This window comes from Molothrus ater, chromosome 1 (assembly GCF_012460135.2).
Source record: "Molothrus ater isolate BHLD 08-10-18 breed brown headed cowbird chromosome 1, BPBGC_Mater_1.1, whole genome shotgun sequence".
NCBI lineage: Eukaryota > Metazoa > Chordata > Aves > Passeriformes > Icteridae > Molothrus > Molothrus ater.
Window position 1 is genome coordinate 24,227,541 of NC_050478.2, and position 25,588 is coordinate 24,253,128.

General features: G+C 36.8%; 1 protein-coding gene across 1 annotated transcript; it reads right to left on the reverse strand.

Annotated features, from left to right (window-relative positions):
• Positions 1 to 3,214: 3,214 nt before the first annotated feature.
• Positions 3,215 to 23,641, reverse strand: HEPACAM2 (HEPACAM family member 2). Its single transcript, XM_036406996.1, has 9 exons — positions 23,562 to 23,641; positions 17,736 to 18,086; positions 16,377 to 16,661; positions 10,083 to 10,379; positions 7,109 to 7,234; positions 7,003 to 7,027; positions 6,843 to 6,880; positions 5,488 to 5,561; positions 3,215 to 3,331 (listed from the first exon to the last, which is right to left on the reverse strand). The coding sequence occupies exons 1-9, from the start codon at positions 23,629 to 23,631 to the stop codon at positions 3,215 to 3,217; spliced, it is 1,383 nt and encodes a 460-aa protein (XP_036262889.1). The 5' UTR covers positions 23,632 to 23,641.
• Positions 23,642 to 25,588: the final 1,947 nt, after the last annotated feature.

The following is a 25,588-nucleotide window of genomic DNA, read 5'->3' on the forward strand; positions in this document are numbered from 1 at the left end:
ACATACACACAGATATATATAACACTTGTTCACAATGCTGTGTCCACAATGCTTTCTTCTCTTTAAAAGAGCTGTTGCAAACATGTAAGCAAACCAGCAGCTCTAAACACAATTCTTCAGCCTGAATAAGATCTGTGGGGACAGATTTGCAAGACACTAATTTTTGAATGAATTTTTAGTATGCATAGTATGTCTAGTTCTTAAAAGACAGCACAGGTTTGAGCCATCATGACATAATGGCTTATATAGCATCCTGCATGGCTGCTCTTTCTGTACAGATATTTCTGTATTATATTGTATGATACAGCATCATACAGTATGATAGCTGTTCATACTGTATAACAATAATGTACCTGCTAAAGGGTGGTGGTAGCCCTGGACTGAGCCAATGCAGTCCACAGTACAACCCTGTGCTGAAACGCCTGGCAAGGCTTTGTATCCTTATTGCTCTTTAACAGCTGGCAGAGGAGAAATCTGTGAAATGGTTAATGATTGATATGAGAGAAACAATATGGATCAGAGGAGAGGAAGATGATGTAAAATTATCTTTATTTGGAGTGCAAATGAAACCTAAGTTACAAACAGTTTTTAGTGGAACAGTTATGAACTGTCAGTGCTTATCTGTAAAAGCTGGCTAAACCTCTCGCTCATTAGCTTTGGCAGACATCTTTGGATTTCTTCCATACGTGGAAGAACCTGTTCAATTTGTCAAAGGATTTATATTTAGTTAAAAAAAATGTCCAAGGGTGGGAAAAGAATCAAACCAAAATGGCTTAAAAGAATCTGTTTAATAAATACTGGAGTATGTGACAATCCTGTAACTCCCTGTGACTGTGGATCCCAGAGATGGAGCAGAACAGTTGCCTCAAAATCTGATTTTGTGTTTTCCCTTTGGTTCTTTGGAAGTGCAGAAGAGGTGAGTCTGCAAAAGACTTGTGAAAAGCAACTAAGGGAAGCATATGAATGTAAAAGTGAAAGCCAGCTGTCATCTCACCTTATGTTTTGACTGCAATTAAGTTATAAGCCTGTCAGTCCAAACCCAAGAGATTTAAAGAACTTAATTATTTCCAGTAGCCCCATTTTTGATGGGGTGCATCAAAAATGTTGTAATTATTTAGACTGTCAAAGGCATACGTGCATGTGTGGATGAAAGGATAAAAAGGCTGATAAAAGCATGACAAAAAGTGGAAAAAGCTATTCCCAGGTGTTAGGCATTGGCTAGTCTGCAAATCTGCTGGTGTTGTCACTGGGACTTCTAAGAGCAAGAGAGAGAACATCAGCTAATTCTGGTGAAGTTACATTCAAAGACAGGATTTGAAAGATTCTCAAACTATAGATCTGGGAATTAACATTGCTTTTGACTGATTTTGCTTTACATATTTATTTTAATAAATTTATGAAATCACAGCAGTTCCATTTAGAAACACTGGGAATAAGAGTAAAGTGATCACTTAACTAACAAATCTGTTTGGCTCCTGTATTATCTGTTCTTTTGCTCTGTACAAAGAAAGATTCCTGCCATAAACAGAGTGCAGGCAAGTTTAGTATCATTATTCCTGTGAATATTACTGATTATTGCACAGATGACTGCATACTGAGTCTGTGGGATTCATCCATAAGTAATCATTACTTTTCACTACAGGAGTTTGCAATTACTTTCCCAGCTTCATTCTCTGTTTTGTGGTGTTTTGTTTCTCCCTTATACTGCAATGGAAGCATCCTGCTGTAAGCACAGTATTGACTTAGTCATCCTTATTTATTTATCACTCAGGGTGCTCCTTCTCAGCAAGTCAGGAATTGGATAATTCATGAATGTAGTCCTTCTAATCTGAGAGTAGTTTCCCCAGTATCATGCTTAGCAGATTTTGTGCTATTAGTGAAAATTTTTTCCTGTTTCTTTTTCAAAATATGAAATATGAAAACAGCAGCAAAATTGGTTTATGCAAACAAGTCTTTTAAAACTACAGAATATGTTTTGCAAAATTTAAGTTGAAATCTGAACTGTCACAAAGTTACCTTTTTGTTGTATTTATTCCTTTTTTCAGAGGGGTCATGTATCAGTGAGAAAGTTGAGAAAGAAGACATATAAGAGGAAAAGTAAGAAAATATGTCTTTATGAATGGTATTTTTTACATCTGGCTTTAAAAATCTTAGGGTTTAAAGTGAAAAATTCTGAGCAGAACAAAAACATCATTAGTAATTCAGTGTTGCTTTCTCACTGACCAGCTTGTTTTGACAGGCATGGCTGTGTGTTAACATACATAACTTGGACACACAGTCGAAGACATAAACTAAGTTTTAAGGACATTTTTTGTAGTGTAAGTACTGCATGGGAATGCAGTCACATAAACATTGTGATTACTCAGCCAACTGATTAGCATATTGTTAAGAGTGTGTATTTTCCTTTTCAACTACAAAAGAAACAGAACACATTAAAAAAACATGGAAAATGAGATTTAATAGGCTTGTTACCAAATAAAGTCTTGTGTGCTGTTCTTAATTTGTAAGAAAGACTATATTCACAATAGATTTATGGCAGCTATACCACAATTACAAAGACTTTAGTGTATTCACCCTTCTTATGCTAGGAAGTGATATACAGGAGGTGATTTGAACAAAACCAGGTCTATGAGACATAAGCACAACGTGCTGTGGCCTTCCTGGTATTGAACTCAGCAAAAGTGTTTCTGTGGAGTTCCCAGTCAGGGTAACACACAAGAATTCTTTTGCTATAGAGACATTGCTTACTTAAGTATGTCTGTTAGTATTTCAGTGACTATTTTAACAACCACTGATTATTATTTAACTGGCCAGTTTCAACATTGCAAAAATGCCCGCTCTAATTCTACTTGGCACATGGCTGAGAGGTCTGGAGGCCATGCTACCAATTAAACTGCTTTGACTGAATATTTAGCCTATTCAGTAGGATGTGCTGATATTTCAGTGCCCTATTAAATTCAGTGGGAATTTTAATTTGAAGATCCCACCTTTTGTTTTTTACACTGTGACAAAACTGGTGTAATGAAACAACTAAATGGAGCCTTGAGGAAAAGATGGGGATTGGATAGGAAATGGTGGAGGAATTAAGGTAGCTTTTATCTTTCCTTCCATAATCCTCTGAGGGGAATCCAAAAACAGCTACCAAAATGTAAATTGTTCTGGATGCAAAAGTATTTATCTTTGAGCTACCACGTGAGTGAACACAGTCTGTAACTTACTGTTGGTGGTCTTGTTCTGGCTGCTCAGGAATGTGCTGAATAACTTCATAAACCGTACTTAGCATATCCTGGCCTGCGACAAAGTCAGGGCCAGGAACAGATTGAGTTGAAACCTAAAACCAACAAAGTGTATTCCTACTGTAAGTACAAATATGAAAAGATTCAACAGAAATTAAACTGTTAATGTAACCTGTAACTTTTTAAACTTTTCATCAAAGTTTTGCTCGTGGATTGAACAGGAAATCTCTGCTAGTTTACATTTCATTTTCAGTAAGTTCTTGTCACATTAATAGTAAAGCAAGTATTAGTTTTAAATTCATTTAGCCCCTTTAAAGTCTTAGGATGCAGCTTTTGCATTTAAATACTGCAAATGCTTTATATTAATGTACCACCATTAAAGTCAAGAAAGGAACATTTAATAAAGAGAAAAGCAGGAGAACAGACAGTAAAAAAGCAGTAAATATTTAGGGCTTGAGTTCAGCATAAAATTCCCACTGGCCTGTCAAAGAGAGAGAAATGCATGGAATTTCCATAAATCAAGTAATATTGATTGTTCAGCACATTAAGTATATTAATTTCCTCTTATGTCATGACAACAGATTTACCTAGACTCAACATCCATAAGGAATTATCAATCTTTCTGCCTATACCCAATCTCCAGTTCTTCATTATCTACACTTTCTTATTTTCTCCTTTCTCTGCTGACTAAAATGAATCAGTGGATCAAATGCTGACTTTATCTGCAATGCTATACATTTGAGTAGCTGAACATAAATGAGTAGAGTTTCTCCTGTTTCTTGAAATTTTACTGGAAATTATAGTAGATTTCATTGCTTGTACATCCATCCTGTTGTTCTTGGCACTGCTCTCTCCCTCCTGACCTACTAAGGCCCTGATCCTGCCAGAATGTGATATTGTGATATGATCAGCTTAAGGAATATAGAATCATAGAAGGTTTGGGTTGGAAGTCCCTAAAGATCATCCAGTTCCAACCCCTCTGCCATAGGCAGGGACATCTTTCACTAGATCAGGCTGCTCACAGTCCAATCTGACTCTGAACACTTCCAGGGATGGGGCATCTGCAACTGAGACAACTTTCAGTTGCCTCGCCATCCTCACAAATAAAGAATTTATTAAATCTAAATATACCCTCTTTAGTAATAAAATAATATTGCAGTGTGCTTAAGGCTGTGATGATCTAGGGCCTGATCTCTAAACTTAATAAGCCTCTTACTGGCACAAACAGTAGCAGAAGCAGTTCAGCTGCTCTGTTTTCTATAAGTCTTTTATCTCTGCTGCTGTAAAATTTGTCCTCTCCACTGCCATTTGCAGTAGCACTTTAGCGCTATAAATGTATATTTCAAACATATAACTCCATCAGAGTAGGTAAATTAATCTATGACTGTTTTTTAACATGATGTATTATGAGTACTAATCATAAAAATAAATTAGGTGTGACAATGTGACCCTGTGACCATGCTTTAAGAGCTCTCCCTTACCTGACCAGATTGATGTCCTCCAAAGTTACAAGATTACATTGCTGACAATTTTCCCTAGCAAAGAGAATGTCTTTATTCTCTTTCCTCCCAGTTTTACCATTGTCCCTAAATATTATGGCTCTGTTTCTGATTTATTTTTGGTCCTTTTACACTATATCAGAATGGTTTCCAACTGCTATGCAGTAATGTCAGCAAGGACAATGCAAGGAAGCAGCAAATGTTGCAGGATTTCTTTTCTGCTAGCAAAATTCCTATGCTTAACTCCTACCCTACAATACACAAAACCAACTAAATAATTTTTGTGAAACACAGCCATGACTTAGCTTACATTTACACTTTAAATAACTCCCTGAGATTTTTCTGCACTGCCAGGGCTGAATGTTGCAAGAGCAGAAATATTAGGGTCAAGGGAGAAAATGGCATCACAATAAGCACACTTGCCTGTGTGACACAAGTGGTTCAGTGCTACTCAACTACCCAACATTATTAATATTCTTTTAATATTCTTTTAATATAGGGTAGTTGAATGGAGATTGCTGTCTTTAGAGCTTGGTTATTCCTTACTTCACTATGTTGATTATGAAGTACTGAACTAGTGACACAGGAAAGAAAGAGCAAGTACTGGGTGAACAACAGCCATGAATATGGTGTCATACAGACATCCATAAAAAGCAACAGAAGCAAACCTACAGAAAGATTCCTGTGCAGATATTTTGTATACCTAGAGAAACAGAAGAGAAACTGTCTGTTTATGATGTAAAATCACATACCCTAGAGCCACTGGTAAGATCTGGAAAAGTGATGAACTCATATATCCCAAAATCATCCAAAGCACTTTCATGTCCTAAAGTTAGAACACAGATTTAAAAAAAAAAAAGAGATGTAATATCAACCTGGAAAATAATGACTGGCAAGGTATTTTGTCCTAATTTTTAAAACACCCAAATACTGCTTATATGATCTGCTTTAGACCACTTCCCTGCTGAGCTCCTCAGCGGGTGTGGAGTGAGGCAGGAGAGCTGCAGAGCTGGTGCTTGGTACTTGGTGATTTCCCACACCTTGGACCAAGTGAGGAGCCTCTTGCTAACTTCAGCAACACTTTTGGTAGAGACATTCATACTCTTTATTCTGGAATGCTAAAATGACCCATTTACTTTCATTTCCCATAGAAAAGAGGCTGAATAAATAAACTCAGCAGCTCTACAGTGTAGTGAAGCTGTACCACCTGAATGTTTTACAATTCTGAGAATAATAAAAGGGAACATGGTACCTATAGATGTCACATTATTATTTGGGACTTCAGATACACCTTGTATTTAGGTGTATTTAGGTGTAGTTAGCCTACCCTCCCAGTGTCCAGGAGATATGAGGCTCTTGGTAGTCTCTTGGGCATCATTCCACATCAAAGGTTGCAGCACTAAAAACAATGATGAATTTTTATCCTTTTCTATGACTTTGATGGACCCTCTGTGCTCAGGTGAATGTCCCACCTTCCTAAGCTTCATATACTTCCCTCTAGATGTGCATGTAGCAGTTTATGGTCTGCTCTGATGCTGGGAATAAAAGTGATATTCTTCCAGAAGATGGCTGGTCTCTAGCACCTCCTGCCTAGGATCAGGTGGGAAGTATTGTGGAGGGAAAAGAGGCAGTGAAAAAAACCACTCTGGATCCTGATAACGCAGACAAAGGCAGTACAGAATATATAAGGTATATATACTGCAATGTCATTAACTCATGATTTTGATAACAACTGATGCCATGAACATTTTCAGTTGTAATCCTTCCATGGTGTATCACCTCTTACTGCTATCCCACAATAACACTGATTTAAGTCATATTGGTGACAACAGTAGAATACAGGTATTCCAATCCCAGAATACTGGGATTAATAGGTAGAATTCAAGACAACAGTACATACTGCTATGAGCTCCAGGCATGAGCTAAACCCATGCTGATTTCTCGTTTAGGTCTGATCTTAATTAAGCTATCATAGAGGTGTGCAACCCAACATAAAAACACACTTTTCTTCCTTTCCTTTTATTTTTTTTTCTGTATTTTTTGATGCTATTTTCTTTTTCAGGAATGGACTTTGACCTTATGCTCACACTTATTTCATTAGCATTACCTGAAAATGCCTGTGCCTTTCTGTAATCAGCCTCTGCCCTAGAAAATATAAAAATGTTTCTCAGTTTGACATCATAAACCAAGGAAAGAAAATTAACATGATAAAATGCAATTCTCTAGATGGAAAGTCCTTTTAGACATAAGATGAACTGTTTTTCTACCTGCTCTGTAGCTTCTGTTGTATCACTGAAAAGAAGAAAAAAAAAATTATTCTTTTTGCTTCAAGGGTCCAAAAGAAGAGCTGGACTGTGCTTAACTTTTACATACCTTTATGTGGCTGATATCTTTTCCATAGGAATAAAAGGGCCATAGCTAGGATCAAAAATAATGAAATTCCTGTTATTACTGCAAGAGAAGACAAAGATTTTCCTTTCTGGGCCAGCTTTTCCAACCCTGTGACAAAGAAGATGAGTACTGTATTTAGTTCCTTGTTCTTTATAATGTGCTACAATGACACTGAAAAATGCATATTTTAAAATTATTCTGAAACTAGTAAACATGCATAGAGATACAAAGCAGATGCAAAATTTGGGTCTTGTTTAATGGGTAGCATTTATTTTCCCCCACAGATCTGAACTGTAAAAGCAATGATATGCGTATCAGAAAGGATGTCAAAGCAGATTAGTGCCTAGAGCTAAATGGAAGTCAGTAAATGTAAGCCACAAATTACAGCATCAAAAAAAGAAAATGCATATTATAACTTGAGGTATAGAGAAACTGAACTACCAAAAAAGAGAGTGAGAGAGCAATTTGTGCTAGATTGGAGGGAAATCCTCCTAGTAGTTGGGAGCTACAAAGTAGGAGAAGACAACTAAAATCCATTTGACTTTTTGTAAAGATTTTTAGATCACTGACAGTCTGGTTATTTATCAAACCACATCTGAAACCAATAAATATCACAGAATCACAGAGTCAGGCTGGAAAAGACTTCTAAGACCATTAAGTCTAACCTATCACCAAAGATCAACATGGCACTAAGTTCTATGTCCAGTCTTTCCTCAAACACCTCCAAGGATAGGGACTCCACCACGTTGTTTGTATTAATTTCAAAATATATTCAAAATATTTCTTTCCTTTGCTCAAGTCTTTTGCTGGGATATGCATTAGCAGACTTTTCCAGCAGGATATTCTGGTACAACACAAACACAAATTGCATATAATTACATATCTAGAAGCACATGGAAAACATTTGTAATGAATTTGCAAAGGCAAGAATGGGAAAGTTAGGAAGTGCCAGACATATCTGCTTGTGCAGTCTTAATTTCCTCCCTTTGCTCTGAATTGTGCAGAATTCATGTAATTAAAGGACAAGGCACAATCCCTACAGGTAAATTAATGTTGCATATTTGCTAGTGCCAGATTTATTAGTACAATTAAAATGTGTATTATTTAGCTGGATGTGTTCCCAATAGTCGATGAACTCCTGTGCAGAGGGCTGCTTACATCTACTTAGACCTCCATGTAATTCACTGGCATTGTGCTGGCTACATGTGCTGTGGTTTTCATGAAGATTAAATATGAGGATTTCTAGAAAGATGTGTCCTAAAGATACGGGAAAATAAATCACTGCAATTTCACCAGTTTTTTAAATAGTCCCTCGGTGTACTGCTTTCCTTAGGAAGAAAAAGCCCAAATGCTGGAGAATCAGATGAGTCCTTAAAATTGTTCCTTAATGTGAGTAATTTCAAATGTAGACTTAATAAATCACATCTCCATAGATATATCAGTGCAGAAAACAAAGACATGCTCTCTGTATGCATTTAACACACTCAAACTGACTAACCTTGAAAAGTGAGCAATGAGAGGTGTATGTGAGATACCTCATCTTATTTTAGAATCTTGGCTGAAAATGGGTAACAACTTAGGGCAACTATTGATAAAACTATAACTTATTAAAATAATTGTCTCCTAGATAATTTTAAAAATTAATTAGGCAGCTGTCTATAGCACCATATAGGTGAGTTTCTGTCCCATGGGGAAGTTGTGTAAAGTTTTCTGAAACACCAGAGTTCCTGTTGTTTCTGAAAATGGGGTTTCCGCTATTTTGAATGACATAGTCCAGCCTCTGTATCTAGGATTATGGGGGTAAGGAAAAGGAATATGGACAATTTTCATAGTCTTTGCTTAGTATGTTTATTCAATTGCAATGTGAATTTAGCCTGAGCAGCATCACTGAGAATGAACTGTGTGTGAATTCATACCTCTTAGAATCAGTCAGTGCTACTGTGCAAAGTGTATCCTTGACATCTCCATTTAGTGCTATTTGAATAAACACTCATCTAAAAGAAAATTGCTCCAGAGGGGGGAAATATATTTTTCTATTTTTAAATACACTAGATAAAATGTTTCAATAAGATGTAAGTAAAATATTTGTAATTAGGAAATCTACTATTTTAAGTGCAATCAACCATGGAGCTGTGGAGTCTTCCCTCCTCTTTGGCCTTTGAAAGGAAATCTCAGCTAAATATTACATGAACTTCCTGGAGAAATGTCATGTTTATTTCTATAAACACATAGTTCTGGTTGCATTTTCTTTCACTAGTTACCACAATATTTAGTTTTTAAATGTGTTATTCTTACTATGAAATTGCAACCCGTATTCCTCCCAGCATACTGAAAGCCCTGGATTCATGATGAATCAGTAAATAGCCTGAATCATGGACATATCTTCTTGTTTACCAAACTAACAAATTTCTTAGCTCTTTGCTCAGCCCACATGAAATTGCTTCGTTAAATCTTCTAACAGGCAATCTAGTAATTCTTGTTGAACATTAATAGCATATGTTCCTTATCTGAAAATGCTTGTATTCATCTGTATTGGGAAGAGACATCAGACTTCCTTGATATCTTGTTCTTTGCTCTATGCTTCTGGAGATTTTCAGAAAAACTGCTTTGTTGCTATTGAACACAATCAGACAGGAGCTGAGGTTATACTGTAGGAGCAATGAAGGTATGTGTTCTTCAGAACCCAGCAATCAATCCAGAGATTCATAAATACGACAAGGAAATAATTTACACGAACATTGTAATAAAATCCCACCAAATTTCAGTGTCCTAGGGGGCTGTGTTCCAAGCTGTGTCATGCAGCAAGTAAAACCTTATCCCACAGAATGTCCAAAAGCCCCTCTACCATAGTCTTAGCAAGACCATTAAATTTCAACACATATTCTAAGAACGACTTCCTTTTTCTGGGGCATCCACTCAGATGTTACACTTTACAGCAGTAAGGATACATTCTTACCTACAGACGTAACAACAACTGTGAAGTGAGTTTCATCCCGTTTGCCAGTCACGTTGTTGAAAGCACAGCACATGTAGTCCATTGTCTTCTGGGCCGCTTTATCAGATACAACTTCCAGATGGGGTCCATATTTGATTACTTGAGTGATATTGTCATCCCTTTGAATCCATGAATAAGTATTTGGTGGATTTGAATCTGCTGAGCAGTCAAACAGTACAACTTGCCCCACGTCCACTGTAAACACTGCCCCTATATTCAGACCTTTGTCTGATTTGACTCTAAGTCCATAAGGTCCATCTGCATTGGGAAAAAAAAGGGAAATACAGTGAGAAAATTAAAATTAAGGTATATAATTAAAAACTAATCAGAAGTGTATCTCCAAAGTTAGAATATTTACGTTAGACTAGCCTTTAGAATGGCTGGCATTCAGTCATTTCAATGAAAAGGCTTTCAGTTCGATAACTGGATCTGTGCTTAGCTCAGACTACACCCACTTAATACTGGTCTAATTGCTGTTTAAGGAAAAAGCATGGGTCTATGTATTTCTCAGTATGATAAAAAGAATGAAAATGGAAATCAGTCGGATTTCTATGAAGTAAAGGAGCATGTCTTCTTCAGGAGCATATTTGATTTCTACTTCAATGCCAAACTTACTGGCATAAGTAATTTCCCAACAAATTTAAAAGTGAACAAATTGGCCTTGTAATGTTACCTTCACTGCAATAATTTACAGTATAAAAATTATTTAGGGAACTAACTTACAGGTATAATATTGAGTGGGGTGTGCCTTAGATGAATTCAGAAAAAATTTTCCATTAATGGCTGCCAGAATAAACTTTAACTTTCCCCTATTTTAGTAGGTTTGTACTACTAAATAATACTTTAAATAATTAAATAATTTAAAATACTTAAATAATTACTACTGTAATTATGCTTTTTTCAAGAGCAAGTTCTTGTACTGAAAGTTGTTTTTCTGAATATAATTAGAAGAAGCATATGTTGTTCTAAAGTCATGTGTTCATTACTCAAAAAATTGAGCAGATGAGTATTTTTAGTGCAATCTGCATAGGAAAATGAGAAGGGGAACAATATATTTAAATATTATAAGAATATTTCTCATGCTGTTTTTACTCGAACATTTCAGATCATTGGGGCTTTTACATCTTTACACGTTAAAATTATTTTTACAGTTACTTAAGTACAGAAATTTATGTAGAGAATATAATAATTAACTATGCCTTATTAAATAGCTTTTTATAGTTAAAAAACAAAACCAAAGACCCCTAATAATTTTAATGTTGTTGATTCCCTGAGGACTTGCATGAATAACCAAAAATGCACAGACCTAATACGACAGAGCAAAAGAAGAAAATATGCAGAGTATTCCTTTGGTAGGATCCCTGAAGATCAGTAAAGCTACCTCATACACAATGGTGTAGCACAAAACAGGCACAGTACTGTGCCCATTGCAGACAGTGGAATCTAGTAAAATCTCCACCTTCCTGTGGTTGTCTGGGAGAATTAAGATAATGTAGCTGGGTTTAAATGGGAAAATCCCTGCTACATGAAACTGCACACTTGTATATTTCGGACTTTATTTCCCACCAGGAAATTCAGGACCATGTTAGAATGTTCTCTAATACACACTTCAATTTACTGTTTGTCTTTTTTTATGAGACTTATTTATTCTTCAAGAACACCTAAGCCACCAGCACATAGCACAAACCAGGCCATTTTGTGTGCACCTCTGTGTTTTTTTCTGTTTGTTCAGGCTTAGACAAGAGACCATAGACCACCACATATGACTTCAGTTAAGTTCACTTTTAAGTAAATATCCATATTTCACAACATAAACTTGTCAATCTTTTAATTTTCTCTATTTATTTCCTAGAGGTAAGCTTTTTGCAGTCTCATTTTAAGGAATGGCCAAGGAATGGCATAATATTTTCTTGGGAAATGCAATATAAATACACTTCAGCATGAATTAGTGCTGCTCGCACCTACATTGCAGTGGCCACTCTGAGGAATCATGGCTTTTCTTTTCACAAGTTCTAGATGCTGGGCTGCTTCCTCACAGGTTCTGCAGCTCCTGAGTAATTTGCTTTATTGTCTCCAAGAGCCAGCTGACCCTGTAATGACCATTTCTGTGAAGTACAGACCAATACCTCACTCTTTTGGCTTGGCTGGCCTCACTTGGGCTGCATGTTTCTGTGGAAGGGGAACTTTTCACAGGGGCTCACCTCTTATGGGTATTTACTTCCCTTTTTTTCAGATCTGAAAGGAGAAGGGATGTACTGGCCTTTGATGTTTTTCATAAATGAATTAAAGCCCCTCACAAACTATGTATAGGTAGGAACATACTTTTTTTAACTTTTCAGAGCAATTCAGTGGTTCTTCCAATCCAATTCTCCCTTCTTAGGAGAATTCTCTTTTATTTTCACAGGTAATATGACTTAGATATGTGTTAACAGAGATTATTGGTAAGAATAGGTGACTGGTTTACACGTTCTCCTCACTGTAGTGGGTGGTTTGCCACAGTCTGCAAAAGAATTGGAACTGAGTTCTGCTTTTCTATCAGTATCATAACTGTGCAGCATAAAGAGATAACACTGAGAACTATATTTTAATGGAAGCTGCAAGTTGAAAGAAATCACTATACAAACACTGACACTCACTGGCTTGGGAAGTAAATTGGAAAAAACCAGAGGGGTTATCTTAAGAAATAGCCAAATCTTGGCAAAATCTGAAAAGTGACATTCCTTGCTGAAGTCAACACAAGGATTGGGTAACTCTTCTGCTTTGCCTGGAGCAATATTTTGCCTCTCTTGGGCATTGTGTACATCAAGGTCCCTAAACAATGGGTAACTGACAGTTATACACAGCTTCAAGGATGATTCTGAAAAGTAGGCAATCAACTATTCTCTCACTAGTACTAAGTATATTCTATCTTTTGGAAGACTTGAGGAAGAAAATTCCACTTAGCCTGCTGAGCTCAACTCCATCAACACGGTACAACAGTGTCTGCTGCAGCCTACAGGAAAGCAGCTTCTTCCAGTCTTGAAATAATTTGTTTCTGAGTCACATAACTGCAATAGCCATGTTCCAGGCTGCATTATCATCATAACTAATGGAGAAGCAGGATAATATTAATAAGATATGAATTAAAAACCACTTTTCATACTCAGTAACAACCCACAATGATAGCCTTCATGGATCCCTTAGCTCTATTTTCCCTTTCCAGAATTGCTCTCTACAGAAGACTGCCTCTTGTCTCAGTAAAACCAGTTAACTAAATGATGTGTAAAAGAATAAATCAATCTTTCTGAGTAACAATTTACTGCTCCATGGGAATATTTCCAATTGCTCCCATCACTACGAGACTGGTGCAGTTTCCAAGCAGATGGCAGGTATTTACCATGAGCGACCTTTTCTTTATCACCTCCAGTAACTCCCCCACAGCAATGACATATGGCAGAGAGAGATCCTGGGACCTGTTCTGGATTGTTATTGGCAACTGGGAGCTGGAAGACAAAGTACTTCTGCAGGCAGAGGCTGAACCAAATTAGGTGACTTCATACAGCTCAGGAAGTAAGACCCCCAACTCCCACCACTGACTTGGATATAGAGAATATCACAGGTATTTGAAGTCTTTCAGCATTGCATTGTTTGCTCTTAACACCTTTTTTCAGATTTTATATTATACACAAAGCAAACCCTCAGTTCTGATGAAGGACATTCAGAAAATGCATATACAATAGTATTTACACACATAGAGAAAAAGTGAATCTCAAGGTTTTTGATAAGGCTGTATATCACAACCATTTAAACAGCAAAAGATTCAAGAAATGTGGACACATTAATAACTTTGAGATTTTAAAAGTCTGGTAAACAGTAGGTCAAAAACAGGTTTCTAGTTTAGAACTTAGACAGATTTTTCAAATTTACTGAAAAATGCATGTAATTGAGTGAGGAAGAAGGGGGGAAGCAGTGCCAGAGCTGGGACTGAAGGGTACACACGTTGTCAGAGCAAGTGTCCCAGACACCTGCCAGTGCCATCAGTACTTTGGAGACAATCCCATGTGTAACGGGTCCGAAATTCAAATCTCACATGAACTGTGCAACAAACAGAGCTGTCTGAAAGGTAGCAAGGGTGGCAGATGCTTTTCTAGCCTGCCCCGACTTCATTGCGTGGGAAGGGGCTGTCAGGCTGGATACAATGTCCCAAGTTCTGTGTAGGTACTCTTTTGTATAAGCCCAATTCACAGCTCATTAAAGTGAGAAACAGCAGTAGAGGAGGAGAATTCATACACATTCAGGTGTCATTCTTAGCACTTTAAGTACATAAGTGAGCTGAGATTGTGACTCTACAAAAGCAGGCATTTAAAAATGTGCTACCTTGAGGAGAGAATGTGATTGATTTTTTTTTTTTTAATTACAGAAATGATAAGTTAAAGCTCTATCAGTGCTGGTTATTTCCTTGTTTATCTTGATTCCTCTGTCTAATGAGATGGAAGCTCAATTAATATTTGCCCTGTTTAGGACTCTGCATCTGCTTCTTAATCTTCAAGTCTGCACTGTTGTCAATTTTATAAGCTACACATAGGCTTATATCAGCTCATATCTAACAATGTCCTTGTTAATCTTTGCTTATTTAGGCAGTCCTTTTCTCCTGCAGAGACCCACCCCCTCCCCCAATACTTCAGATGGAAGTCATCCTCTTATCCAATGAATTCTTCCAAGTTATAACAAAAATCTCTGAACAACTAGCAGAATAGACAATCAGAAATGAAAAGAGATGAAAGGAGGAGGAGGAAAATATAAGAGGTAAAGATGTAAGAGATGTAGGTTCTGAATATGTTGGTAGTGCAATCATAACAAGTTGAGCATAGGCTGCCTACCAGCTGCCAGAAAAGCAGGAAAAAGCTGCAGGGGAAAGCAGGAATGAACACCAGCCCTTGGCTGGACAGGAATTCAGTTCCAGTCCTTGCAGTGTCCCTTCCAGACTAGGCCACGGGGTAAACTGGCTATATCTGAATAGGACTAGTGACAAAGTAGGTCCTGGCCTTTCAAATTTCAGCTCTCCTCTGAGAAGAATAATTTGACCCCTGAGGACATGAGGATTAGAGCATAGCAGGTGACATATGTGTAGCATGTGCTACTTGAAAACTGAGGAGGCACTGGAAATTCCTGACATGGACCAAAATGAGGAGGCTCTAAGATTTATTGTATAATTGTTGAATGGTGATTAAATCTTTTGTTTCCTCCAGCTCAATTAGATTCTCAGGTGCTTTCATTTCCAATCAAAATACCTGGCCACCTTATGGTTTGTTCTTCTGTCAAAAATGGTCTTTATGCAACTCTTCTTGCTCCCTCATGTTTCCCATTTGATGTGGAATGCAATAACTTTCAGCTCTAATTTTGCTAAGCCTGACTGAGGTTTCTGTGTCTCTTCTCCATTCCTGTCTTTCTTTCTTTCCAGTTCAAAGATCAGCGTTCTGGGATCTGCAGAGACAGCATGAAGTATTGCACATGTGGTGTTATCTTCTGTGTGCCATTAGCATTCCCTTTGTTTCCTGGCTGGAAATACATTTTCCATTCCCCTAGAATTAAATAAGTCTCTCTCATGCCTGAATCGTGCTGTCAGTTCATAGATACTTGGTGATAGCTCAATCACCTAGGGTCACTGCCTTGATTATTTTCTAATCAATCTCGATCTTATCAGCAGAAGTTCATGTTTCTTATTCTCTGAAAGGGCATGCCCATTTAGTTTTTTACTAGCAAATCTCATCCCAGCTCTATTACTCTGTCAAAGTCATTCAGTCCTCCTATTTAATGTTGTAAATTAACTTCATTGAGATACTCCCTATCTTCTTTCTGGTGCCATGAATGGAAGTATTAAAAAAGACTGGACTTGAAATGATCTTGAGGAAACCCACTAATACCAGTTCTTCAGCCTGGTACTTCCTGTGCTTAGCTTTTTGGTACTTCATTCATAACAACATTTTCATGTATAATGATCTCATTATTTTTTTCCTTTGAGTCACATCTGAAGACATCTGTGGAAATTTTGAAGTTTCTATTTGAATTCTGCAGTTGAGACTGATCTTTACAACTACACAACACTAAATAACTTTATCCTATCTTAAGTTAGAGCTATTACAAACAAGCTCATTTTGAATGCAAGCTCACATACAATGTTGACTCCATTGTTTTCTGCCTGTTTTCATATTTGGAGGCACTCCTTCCAGCAAAATCATTCATACAAAGATAATAATGAATATTTCATATACTCACAATATATGGTTGGTGCAATTATCTCACTTTCCATTGCACTGACAGGGTTAGATACCAGACAGCTGTAATTCCCAATGTCTTCTTTTACTGCAGGCACAATTAGAAGTGTAGCATTGTTTGATGAAAAGATATAATTACGGCCAGCATGAAGACACTTCCCATTTTTCATCCACTGGTAAGCTACCCTTGTACCTCTATCCACAATACATTTTAGGGTAATATTCCCTACATACTCCACTACTCCTGAAGATGGTTCAGTACGTACAGTTGGCTTTGTGACTGGAACTGTAAAATAAAGAGATATGAAGAGTTGTTAAAGTGACAAGCCATTATATTACAGTCTTCATGGTCAAGGTGATTCAAATAGCAATCATAAATCTTTCTCTAAATTACTACTATTTTAAATTTTATCTCTTAAATGCACTTAAAGGTTAAAAAAGGAAGGCCATATTCTCAGCTGGTGACTGTAAGAATTGTTATGGGACATAAATAAAACCAGACTGTTTTTATTACTGGTAATAGGATAAAGACTTCAGTCACATGTACCACAGCCTCTTGCCTTATATACAAATCACTGAGTCCACAGAAATGAAAAGAGCACAAAGCATGACACCGCCCAAGGTGAGCTTAGCATGGCTGCCCACAGCTTTGCCCACACTGGGCACCACTGAAATCTGCCCAAACTGTCATGAGGATGTCTGCAGATTGGGATGGCTTTGGGAGTTAAATGGCACCTACAACTTTGTCACCTCAAGATGTCATTCATCTCATTCCTTCCAACCCTGAACCCTTCAGTTACAGGATTCCCTCTGTATAATCCAGAAATTACTGAAGCCTCTTGTCATCCTTTTAGATAATTCTTTTCCAATTTTTTTTTAAAGTCCCCAATACAAAGAGCAGAGGCTAAAGAGGGAAATTCACTAAATTTGTGAATTCAGACCTAGGCTTCTTTTACAGACTACAGTCACCAGCAAAAGTCAATGGCTCCTCTTTGTTACAGGAGGTAAAGTTGTTCAGGGAAAAAGACTATTTGAAATTCAATGCATCCTCATGATAGCACAGTAGAAACTTATGAAATCTGTTTGTCTAATGTCTAATATTATCTTAAATGTTTCTATGCCTCTTCACTTTTTTACTTATGATATAGTAACATCAATCAATATATTAATTTTCTTTAAAGATAACATATTTTGTATTCCCTCCACCAGCAGTAGAAAAATACATAACTTAATTGTTTGCATTTATTCATGTATGGTTGCATTAAATGAGACACCATTGCAACTGGATACTAAGAACCAAGACTTCAAAACTGTTGCAATTTTATTTTCAAGATGAAGATACTATCTTTATCTAACTTACCATCAACAACTACTTGAATCTTTTGACTTGCAGCTATGGTCCCATTTCCACGGACATTGACTTTTACAATGTAATTGCCCTCATCACTGAGATGCAATGGGTTAATCTTCAAAGATGCATTCGGTGGCATAAGGGTAAACTTGTGCTGGTATTCCAAGTCTGGAACTACTCTTTGATTTACAGAGCCAAGCAAGTATTTTGGATTACTTTGAGACCTCTCAAAAAGCCAAATTATTTGGATTTCAGAAGCTGTAGCATTGAAATTGTAGTCAACAGAAAGATGAAGTGGTTGCCCCTCAATACCATGGATGGTATGAGATGGTACTGTCAATTTTAAGGCAGAACAAATCCCTGCATAAAAATGAAAGAACAAACAAATAAACAAACCCAAAACCACAAATGGAAACCCCAAAAAACTCAAACGAGAAATTCTCACAGTGAAAAAACTCTCTAGGTGAAAACTTACTTTTTTCTTTTTTTTTGCCTGTTATAATTCAGATTTTAAGTACGAAAGGGACAAGAGCTCATTGACCTTGGTGAAGCTGGAACTACAGAGCTCTAGCTTCATATTATACAAAAAGCCAAAGGAAGGGTCTTTTAGTGATGAAATTTTGATAAAAATGAGATAATGTACATTTACCTTAATGGATAAAATATCTACCCTTTAAAATATTTTGTATTTCACTGTCTAACAGTCTTGGACTGTAAACTCAGTTTTTATGATTTTTTTTCTGGGTTGGTTCAGCTGCAGAGGAACTTCTTAGGTACTCTGCCAGTTATACTAAGAAACTGACTGAAAATCTGACAAGCAGCACTTTCATGAATTCTGACTAAAACTATATATAATTATTATTGCTGACTGCTCTGTACCTGTAAGACTAAATTCAAGAAACAATACAAAGCTTACAAAATTCAAGCATTCCAGTCTTAGGAAATTGCCAGAATTAAGCCCTGCTGTTGATATGCACAAAAGTGAAATTTGCAGCCACGTGATTAATTCTGTTTTCCAAGAATTCTGTCTCAGTTACGGTGCAAAAAAGCCACTCCTTGGTTAATCACTGTCTTTCCCTTACATTTTTTAAATTATTTTTTCCTTGTGCTGGCCTAAGACATATTTATAGAACACTATTAAAGCTTTAGTCTTGGAACTAAGTGATTGATTTTCACATTAAGTTTTCCATGGCACTCATGAGTACAGCAATGATGTAAAGAATTGACATTAATGAACCGACCTCACAACACCATTTTAACTGATAGGACTTTGGAGATGAAGAATTTAAGCCCAGAGAAAATTAACGGCAAAAATACAGACTCATTTTGGATGATCAATTTGAAATATAAAGGATATGATTTTTCAAAATACATATAAAAACATTTTGGTATGTTCAAGATGCAACTCCAGTTGACTCTAGTTGCAGGTTTGATTGCTCAGATTTGTGTTCAATACTGCTAAAAAGCACACTGCAAGTGGTAAAAAAACCCTAGGAAAAAAGCAACCTCTTAAAAGCAAGAAATGTAAACACTGTGATGTAAGTAATCCATCTGCTACTGCAAAGGAACACACTGGAGACTGAGAATGCACTTCTCTGGACAACATGCAATGCTTTCACCATGCACCATATATCCTTTTTCTGCCAATGATCATTTTTGGTTGGACTTGATGATCCTTGAGGTCCCTCAAACTTAAGATTATGTGATTCTTGACAGGCTTCCAAATACTTGTAATGAAAAAGTAACTTCCCAGCTGATGTACATGGAATGAGTTTCTACCTGGAAAGATCTAGGTGGGTAGGGAAGAGCAGAAGGACAATGTATGAAAAATATGTGACTGTGCTCACTATAATGCAGAGTTAACTTTGTTTCTTACATTTCCTACTTTCATCTCATTATTCTTTATGAGAGAAATTGTTAAAGGTTCATTTATGTCTAATTTCCTAGGTTATGTGACAGAAAAAAAAAATCAATTCAGTAGCATAATGTGGTATCTGTAAATGTCTTTTGGGTTAGAATCATCAAATTTCAGTGCACAGTTGTTTGCCATGAGGTAATGGCAAAGCAAACTTGTTGGGGATAAGGGTGGGGACACAAAATGGGAGTGGTGGTTACAGATGCAGCAGTAATGCCAGTAATTAATGTCAGAGCGACTCTGGAGTGTGAGTGGACTGGCTCATGGGTAGCCAGCATGCTGTACAGAATCTACCCCAAAGAAGTAATTTTGTGGCTGGCCTCCCTTTTCATAAAGCTGAGCAATATTACACTCAGCTAAAGATAGCTTAGAGCATTTCTGAGGGCATGGCAGGGCAGCCAAAGGAAAACACTGCAGAATACTAACAGGGAAATACAAAAAGACAGTGAAATCCTTTAACAGAAAGCCTGGCAAGCCCCCATTAATGGGGCTAAGGAGGAAGCAGACAGAGGGCTTCAGGCTGCATGGACTTTAATTTGCAAAGGACTGGCTGGGGTTCAGCTGAGATAGGAGAAGAACAGGGTAAAAAAAGAGGAAGAGTGTAGAAAAAATGCGGAGTGGCTTAAGTAGAGGATACATAGGACAGAGAGGTTTACGTGCTTAACTTTCTAGATGAAAAACCTAAACCAGATGATGCACATCAAATTGAAGCCTGCTCCTCTACCCCTTTTAAACAGTATTTGTAGCCTATTATTCTTGCAATTTTCTAACACTGCACAACTATTCAAGACTTGCAAGACTCTGGTTAACAGGACACATTAAGTATTTTGTTGGTTATTCTAACACTTCTCAGATGTTAATATGACAACATTACAGTACAAATCAGATTTAAACTGCTCTTGTCCACTTGAAAAAGAGAGAAAGATAGTTACTCCTCAGTAGAATCCTTAATGAAATATTTAATGCCAGAAATCTATTTCATATAACCTACCAATTATATAACTACCCATTTCAATTTTTAGATTAACTGGAATAAAGTCAAACACATCTCTCAAACACAGAGAGATCTGTAATTAAAAGATCTGTCCATATACTTACTCATTTTTTATGTATGATGCTGTTCAATTTTTGGGTTTATTTAGCTGTCAATAGGTGATTGTGCAGTTGGACAACATGCTAGTAAAAGAAGCAGTGCAATCATAAAATATGGAAAACAAAGACTATTTCTCAAAGATCTGTTCATGCAAAAACTTAGCATAACCTAAGCAGGTCTTGTGGGCACCAGTATGGAAGGTGACAGCATAATAGAGTAATGAAAACAGAATCAGGCCTGGAAAATGTACTTTCATAGCAGCTAAAACCTGTTAGAATAGAAGCTGCAAATTAACTTTGTTACACTTGATTTACAGGAAAAATTTGCTCTGTGTAGTGTTCTGGAAAGACATTTTGATCTGCAACTAAGGAAATTCTTTTAGCTAGGACCAGAGGTGGTGAGGGTAGAAACTCCATTTTCTCCCCAGCCCCTTCAGGAGTGGCTTTGGATAACTCCAGTTCTTTTTGCTATCTCTGGCTTTGCTGGGGTGATTTTGTGGAGTGCCAACATCCCACAGGAGCTTCCCCATGGCTGGAGGGGCAAGGGAGAAGGCAGGCTGGGACTGGGGCAAGTTATTAGATAATGGTGCTCTGTGAAAGGCAAAGGTTTTATGGGAGCAGTGATGGAAATATTCCAGTCTTAGCAGAGATCATGTCTTCTGCAGTCTGGAATATTCTTTACTGAGAGGGCTATCCTCTTCATCAAAAGTGTTGTCAGGCATTAAAATGGGACACCCAGGGAAGTGGTAGAGTCATCTCCCTGGGGATACTTCAAAGATGCAGATGTGGCACCCAGGAACATGCTTTAATGGAGAAATTTGCAGTGTTAGGTTTATGGCTGGACTTGATGCTCTTTAGGGTCTTCCCCAACCTAAAGGGTTCTAAGATTCACTTGTATTAGACTAATTTTGATTTTTAATTTAAACTGGAGACTATTATGAGTAATTCTTGAATTAAATTTAATAGCAAAATCAAGCCAATGTGTGAAACTAAATTCATATTTTTCAGGGCCAAATTCCATAACATTCAAGCCTATCCCTACTGCTTTACAAATATAATACACTTTTTTTTCCCAAGATGATGAAATTCCAAACCTAACTTTTGTATAATGATTGTAAGGGCTGTACCACAACGACCTCCATTTGGAGCTCAGTGATCTGTGCTTTGCTTCCATTTCACATTGCTATCATCAGTATTAGCAAGCACAACAGAATTGTTGTTGACATAAAACAAGGGCTGCAGTTTTAGTTTAAATAAAAAACTATGACATAACTTTTGAGTTTATGGCACAAACTGAAACCTGCTTAGCGAGATTTTAGGATTCTCAGAATTTAACATGCACATCTCCTTGTCAAAGTGAGTTTGGATTCTCAACTGCTTTTCACCAGAATGTTCATTTAGCCCTTCAGCTCTCCTGAACTTGGTGCAAAATGTCACTAGATCAGTGAAATATATATTTTTTCCCCGTTTTACAAGTATGTTAATTTATGGAACAAAAAAACCCAAACAACCCAGATGTAATGGTCCAGGAAAACTGTAATTTCTATAATGGAAAATTTGGGAATATTCTTGCCTAGACTGCGATTTTTCCCCAAGAAACAGTTCAACTGAGATTTGTTACAGGATTTAATTTCATTTACTGAGGCCTTTAGTGGCCTTTGTGTCATGTCTCCAATGCACCTGATTCTCACCATGATATGAAGTATGGGCAGCACATTTCTTTTACTAGAAAATGTGTCTATCGGGGTACGGATGTAAGGCTTCATGGTGAATAAACCTGTACTCTAAGCACTCTGTTTGCATGACAATAACTCTTGCAGGATTTTAATGAAAAATATCCAATAAAGTGGTAAAGTAGACAAAGCACAAAATCACTGCTTTTTATCAACCAAACATTTTTCATTTTTAAAGAAGAGATCTGATAATCATCATATAAAACATCAATCATTATGAAGCCAAAACTCTTGAAAAAATATTGAGCTCAAAATCAAGGAAACTAGGTGACTCTATAATAAGCTAGAACTGCGAGGTTCACAAAGAAGATAAAAATTATTCCTATACATGAAGGATTAGAGGATGCACTACATTTGTAATATTATATATTTCCTCTGTTGACATTTACAAAACCAATTAAATATAGAAAAAGGTAATTACAGTAGTTTGTAGAAATAAGCTCATCTAACATTTGATTACAGGATATTTCTGTCAAAGTACATAGAACATCTATTTTTTATCCATTGCATGGATAAAAAATGCACTTACAAAAACTGCACACAGACACCAAACAAACACTCTATTAATGGGGAGATATTCTTCAGCTGACTAAAAGCTTAATTTAGTTTCAATACCAATTAGATTTAGATGTTACATATAAATTAATTAATAATAAAGTGAAAAATAACATATCAGTGTTGTCTCAATAAATTGTTAAAGAAGTGTGTAACAGCTTCTATATAATCTGGTTCAGAACCTGTCCAGCCTTACTTGTTAAAAAGAATGCACAATGTATATGTTACTCAATAAAAATGTAATAGTATAGTATGTATTTAATCAATACCCATGTTTTACATGTAGTTTATGTGTATTCAATCAATGCCAAGTTTTACATAGAGATTATGTATAGCACTCATTTTTGTTCAGCTGCTAGAACTTTATCTTCACTCATAAAACAAAATGCCACTATCTGCTGAAAAGCTTTTAGGCTACCTTCCTGAAATCAAACATCTGACAATACAACAGAAATATCTTTAAATTTATAAAGATAAATCTAACAGAACCAATTCACATTTCCACAATGACAACCAAATATAATTAATACTGTATCTTACCTACAAGCAGAAAATATATTTTGCACTGTAAGTCCCAAAAGAAGTTGGCTAAAGGGCTCCATGAAAGCATCCTGTCCCACACAAATGCCACCCTCTCACACAAAGCCAGGGCTTGGACCTGCAGCTGCTGGTTTATTTGCTAGGGAAATTAGCAATGAGTTAACAGGTCCTATCCTGTCCCCTGCCTTAGGTGATTTGAATATGTGTATACAAAGAACAAAGGGAGTGGAGCACCTGTTAGATGAGGATCCATCTTCATTGCCTCTGACTTTATGATAACCCTTCCCCAGCAGTATGACAGCAAATATGACACAGAATGTAATAAATGGGGCACACAATACAAAGTACATTTAATTAATAGAAGTAAGTAAACGCAGCAGGTGAACAGGTTATACTGTTATTAACTTCCTTTAGTTACAGTTTCATAAAAAATACTGTGATGCTACATGCTTATTTCAAACTAAAATTAGTATTCAGAATATTTTTTCAGAACATTTTAAATGACAGCCTCTCATTTTCTGTTACAAAAAACCCCCTGTTAAACAGCTATTAAAGAGCCTTTCTAATTTTTTTCTTAACCCTTTCAAGTCCATAACTGTTCTGTATTTATTTCCTTAACATAAGTATAACTCAGCAAAGAATTAACTCCCTTTCTGTAAACAACATGTGATTCAAGTGCCTATGACACATCTTTGAAATTAAAATCCTATGACTAGAGTGGACAGCTTACTACAGTTGTTAACTGCTGATTATTGTTTCTTCTCCATTAACTTACATCAGTTTAAATTAATGTTAATGTAGGGTTTGGATTTTGTCCAAAGCTGTCACTCACCATAGAAATCAGCAGCAAACTGGACAAACCCTCCCAGAGCTGTGCAGTAACAGTTTGCAACAGCAAATATTAGCAGTGACAGAGATGGTTTATCCATACAAAATCACACAATATTTTTCACTAAACAGCACTTAGGCAGACTATTATGGATTAACAAACATTAGGCTAGACTGCATTCCACTTTGTGCAGAAGCAACTGGTAGGAAGGAGTTGCCTCCCCCTCACTGTGTGCTAGGAGCAGGGATCCAGCAAGGTGCTAAGCCCCCATCAGAAGGGATGAACCCTCAATTTTTACCTTCGTTAAAGAGAGGTGAAAACACCCAGGTGCTTCCAGGTCCAATATAAGAAACACACGGGTTATTCCAGGTTAATAAAGCAGAAGTTTAGTGATCCCACCAGAAATAATATCACCACTTGACATATGTCAGGAGATGAAGAGGGTATTTCACGTATTCCCAAAAGCTTTCCATTGTCCTGCCCACCTGAATGTTCTTGTTTGGAAGCTGCTTAATCTAACTGCAGGCTTGATATATCAAATTGCAACCTTTTGTAAAACCTAGGTTAGAAATTATTATCAACTTGATTTCACCATGTAACAAAATATTGGTCATAGATTCCAACTAAGTTCTATCTGAAATAATGGGATGTTTAGTACTGGAATAAAACTTGTGTTGGCACTTTAAATGTCCCATATGGGCCAAGAAAATAATAATAAAAAAGGAACAGATAAGCCCAGTTATGTTTTTCAATTGTGTCCTGTCATTTCCAGCATTTCAATATATTTTTGATGATATTAATATACTGCAAGTTTTTACATGAACTCACACAAATGTCATGCATGTAGAAAATGGATTTTCAGTAGACTTGTAGCTTGTGCTAGTTGTTAAATGGCATTTAGACAATACAAATCAAACCTCCCTGCTTTTGAATAGAAGCAACTAAATTAAAGCAACACTATTTGCAACACCAACAATCTGCAAATTTTAGTCATTTTGTTAATGAGAAGTAACTTTGTTATATGCTAAACGTGTTAGAAGTTTTCCATGAAACAATTACACGATATTCCCAATGGTAGCAAGAAGAAGTAATGAGCTCCTGCCAAAGGAAGCAGGGAGGGACCATGGCTCCCGACCCTCCCTTTGTCAGTGTGTGGTTTCAAAGGCACCTGCTCGTACCTGCCCTACCCTGCAACAAC

Excerpts from the sequence above, each read along its gene's own strand:
- HEPACAM2 (XM_036406996.1), bottom strand. The coding sequence starts at position 23,631 with ATGCTTTCATGGAGCCCTTTAGCCAACTTCTTTTGGGACTTACAGTGC. Across the intron at positions 18,087-23,561 it reads AATATATTTTCTGCTTGTAG|GGATTTGTTCTGCCTTAAAA; the intron begins GTAAGATACAGT and ends ATTTTTATGCAG. Across the intron at positions 5,562-6,842 it reads AAAGGCACAGGCATTTTCAG|GACATGAAAGTGCTTTGGAT; the intron begins GTAATGCTAATG and ends TTCTAACTTTAG.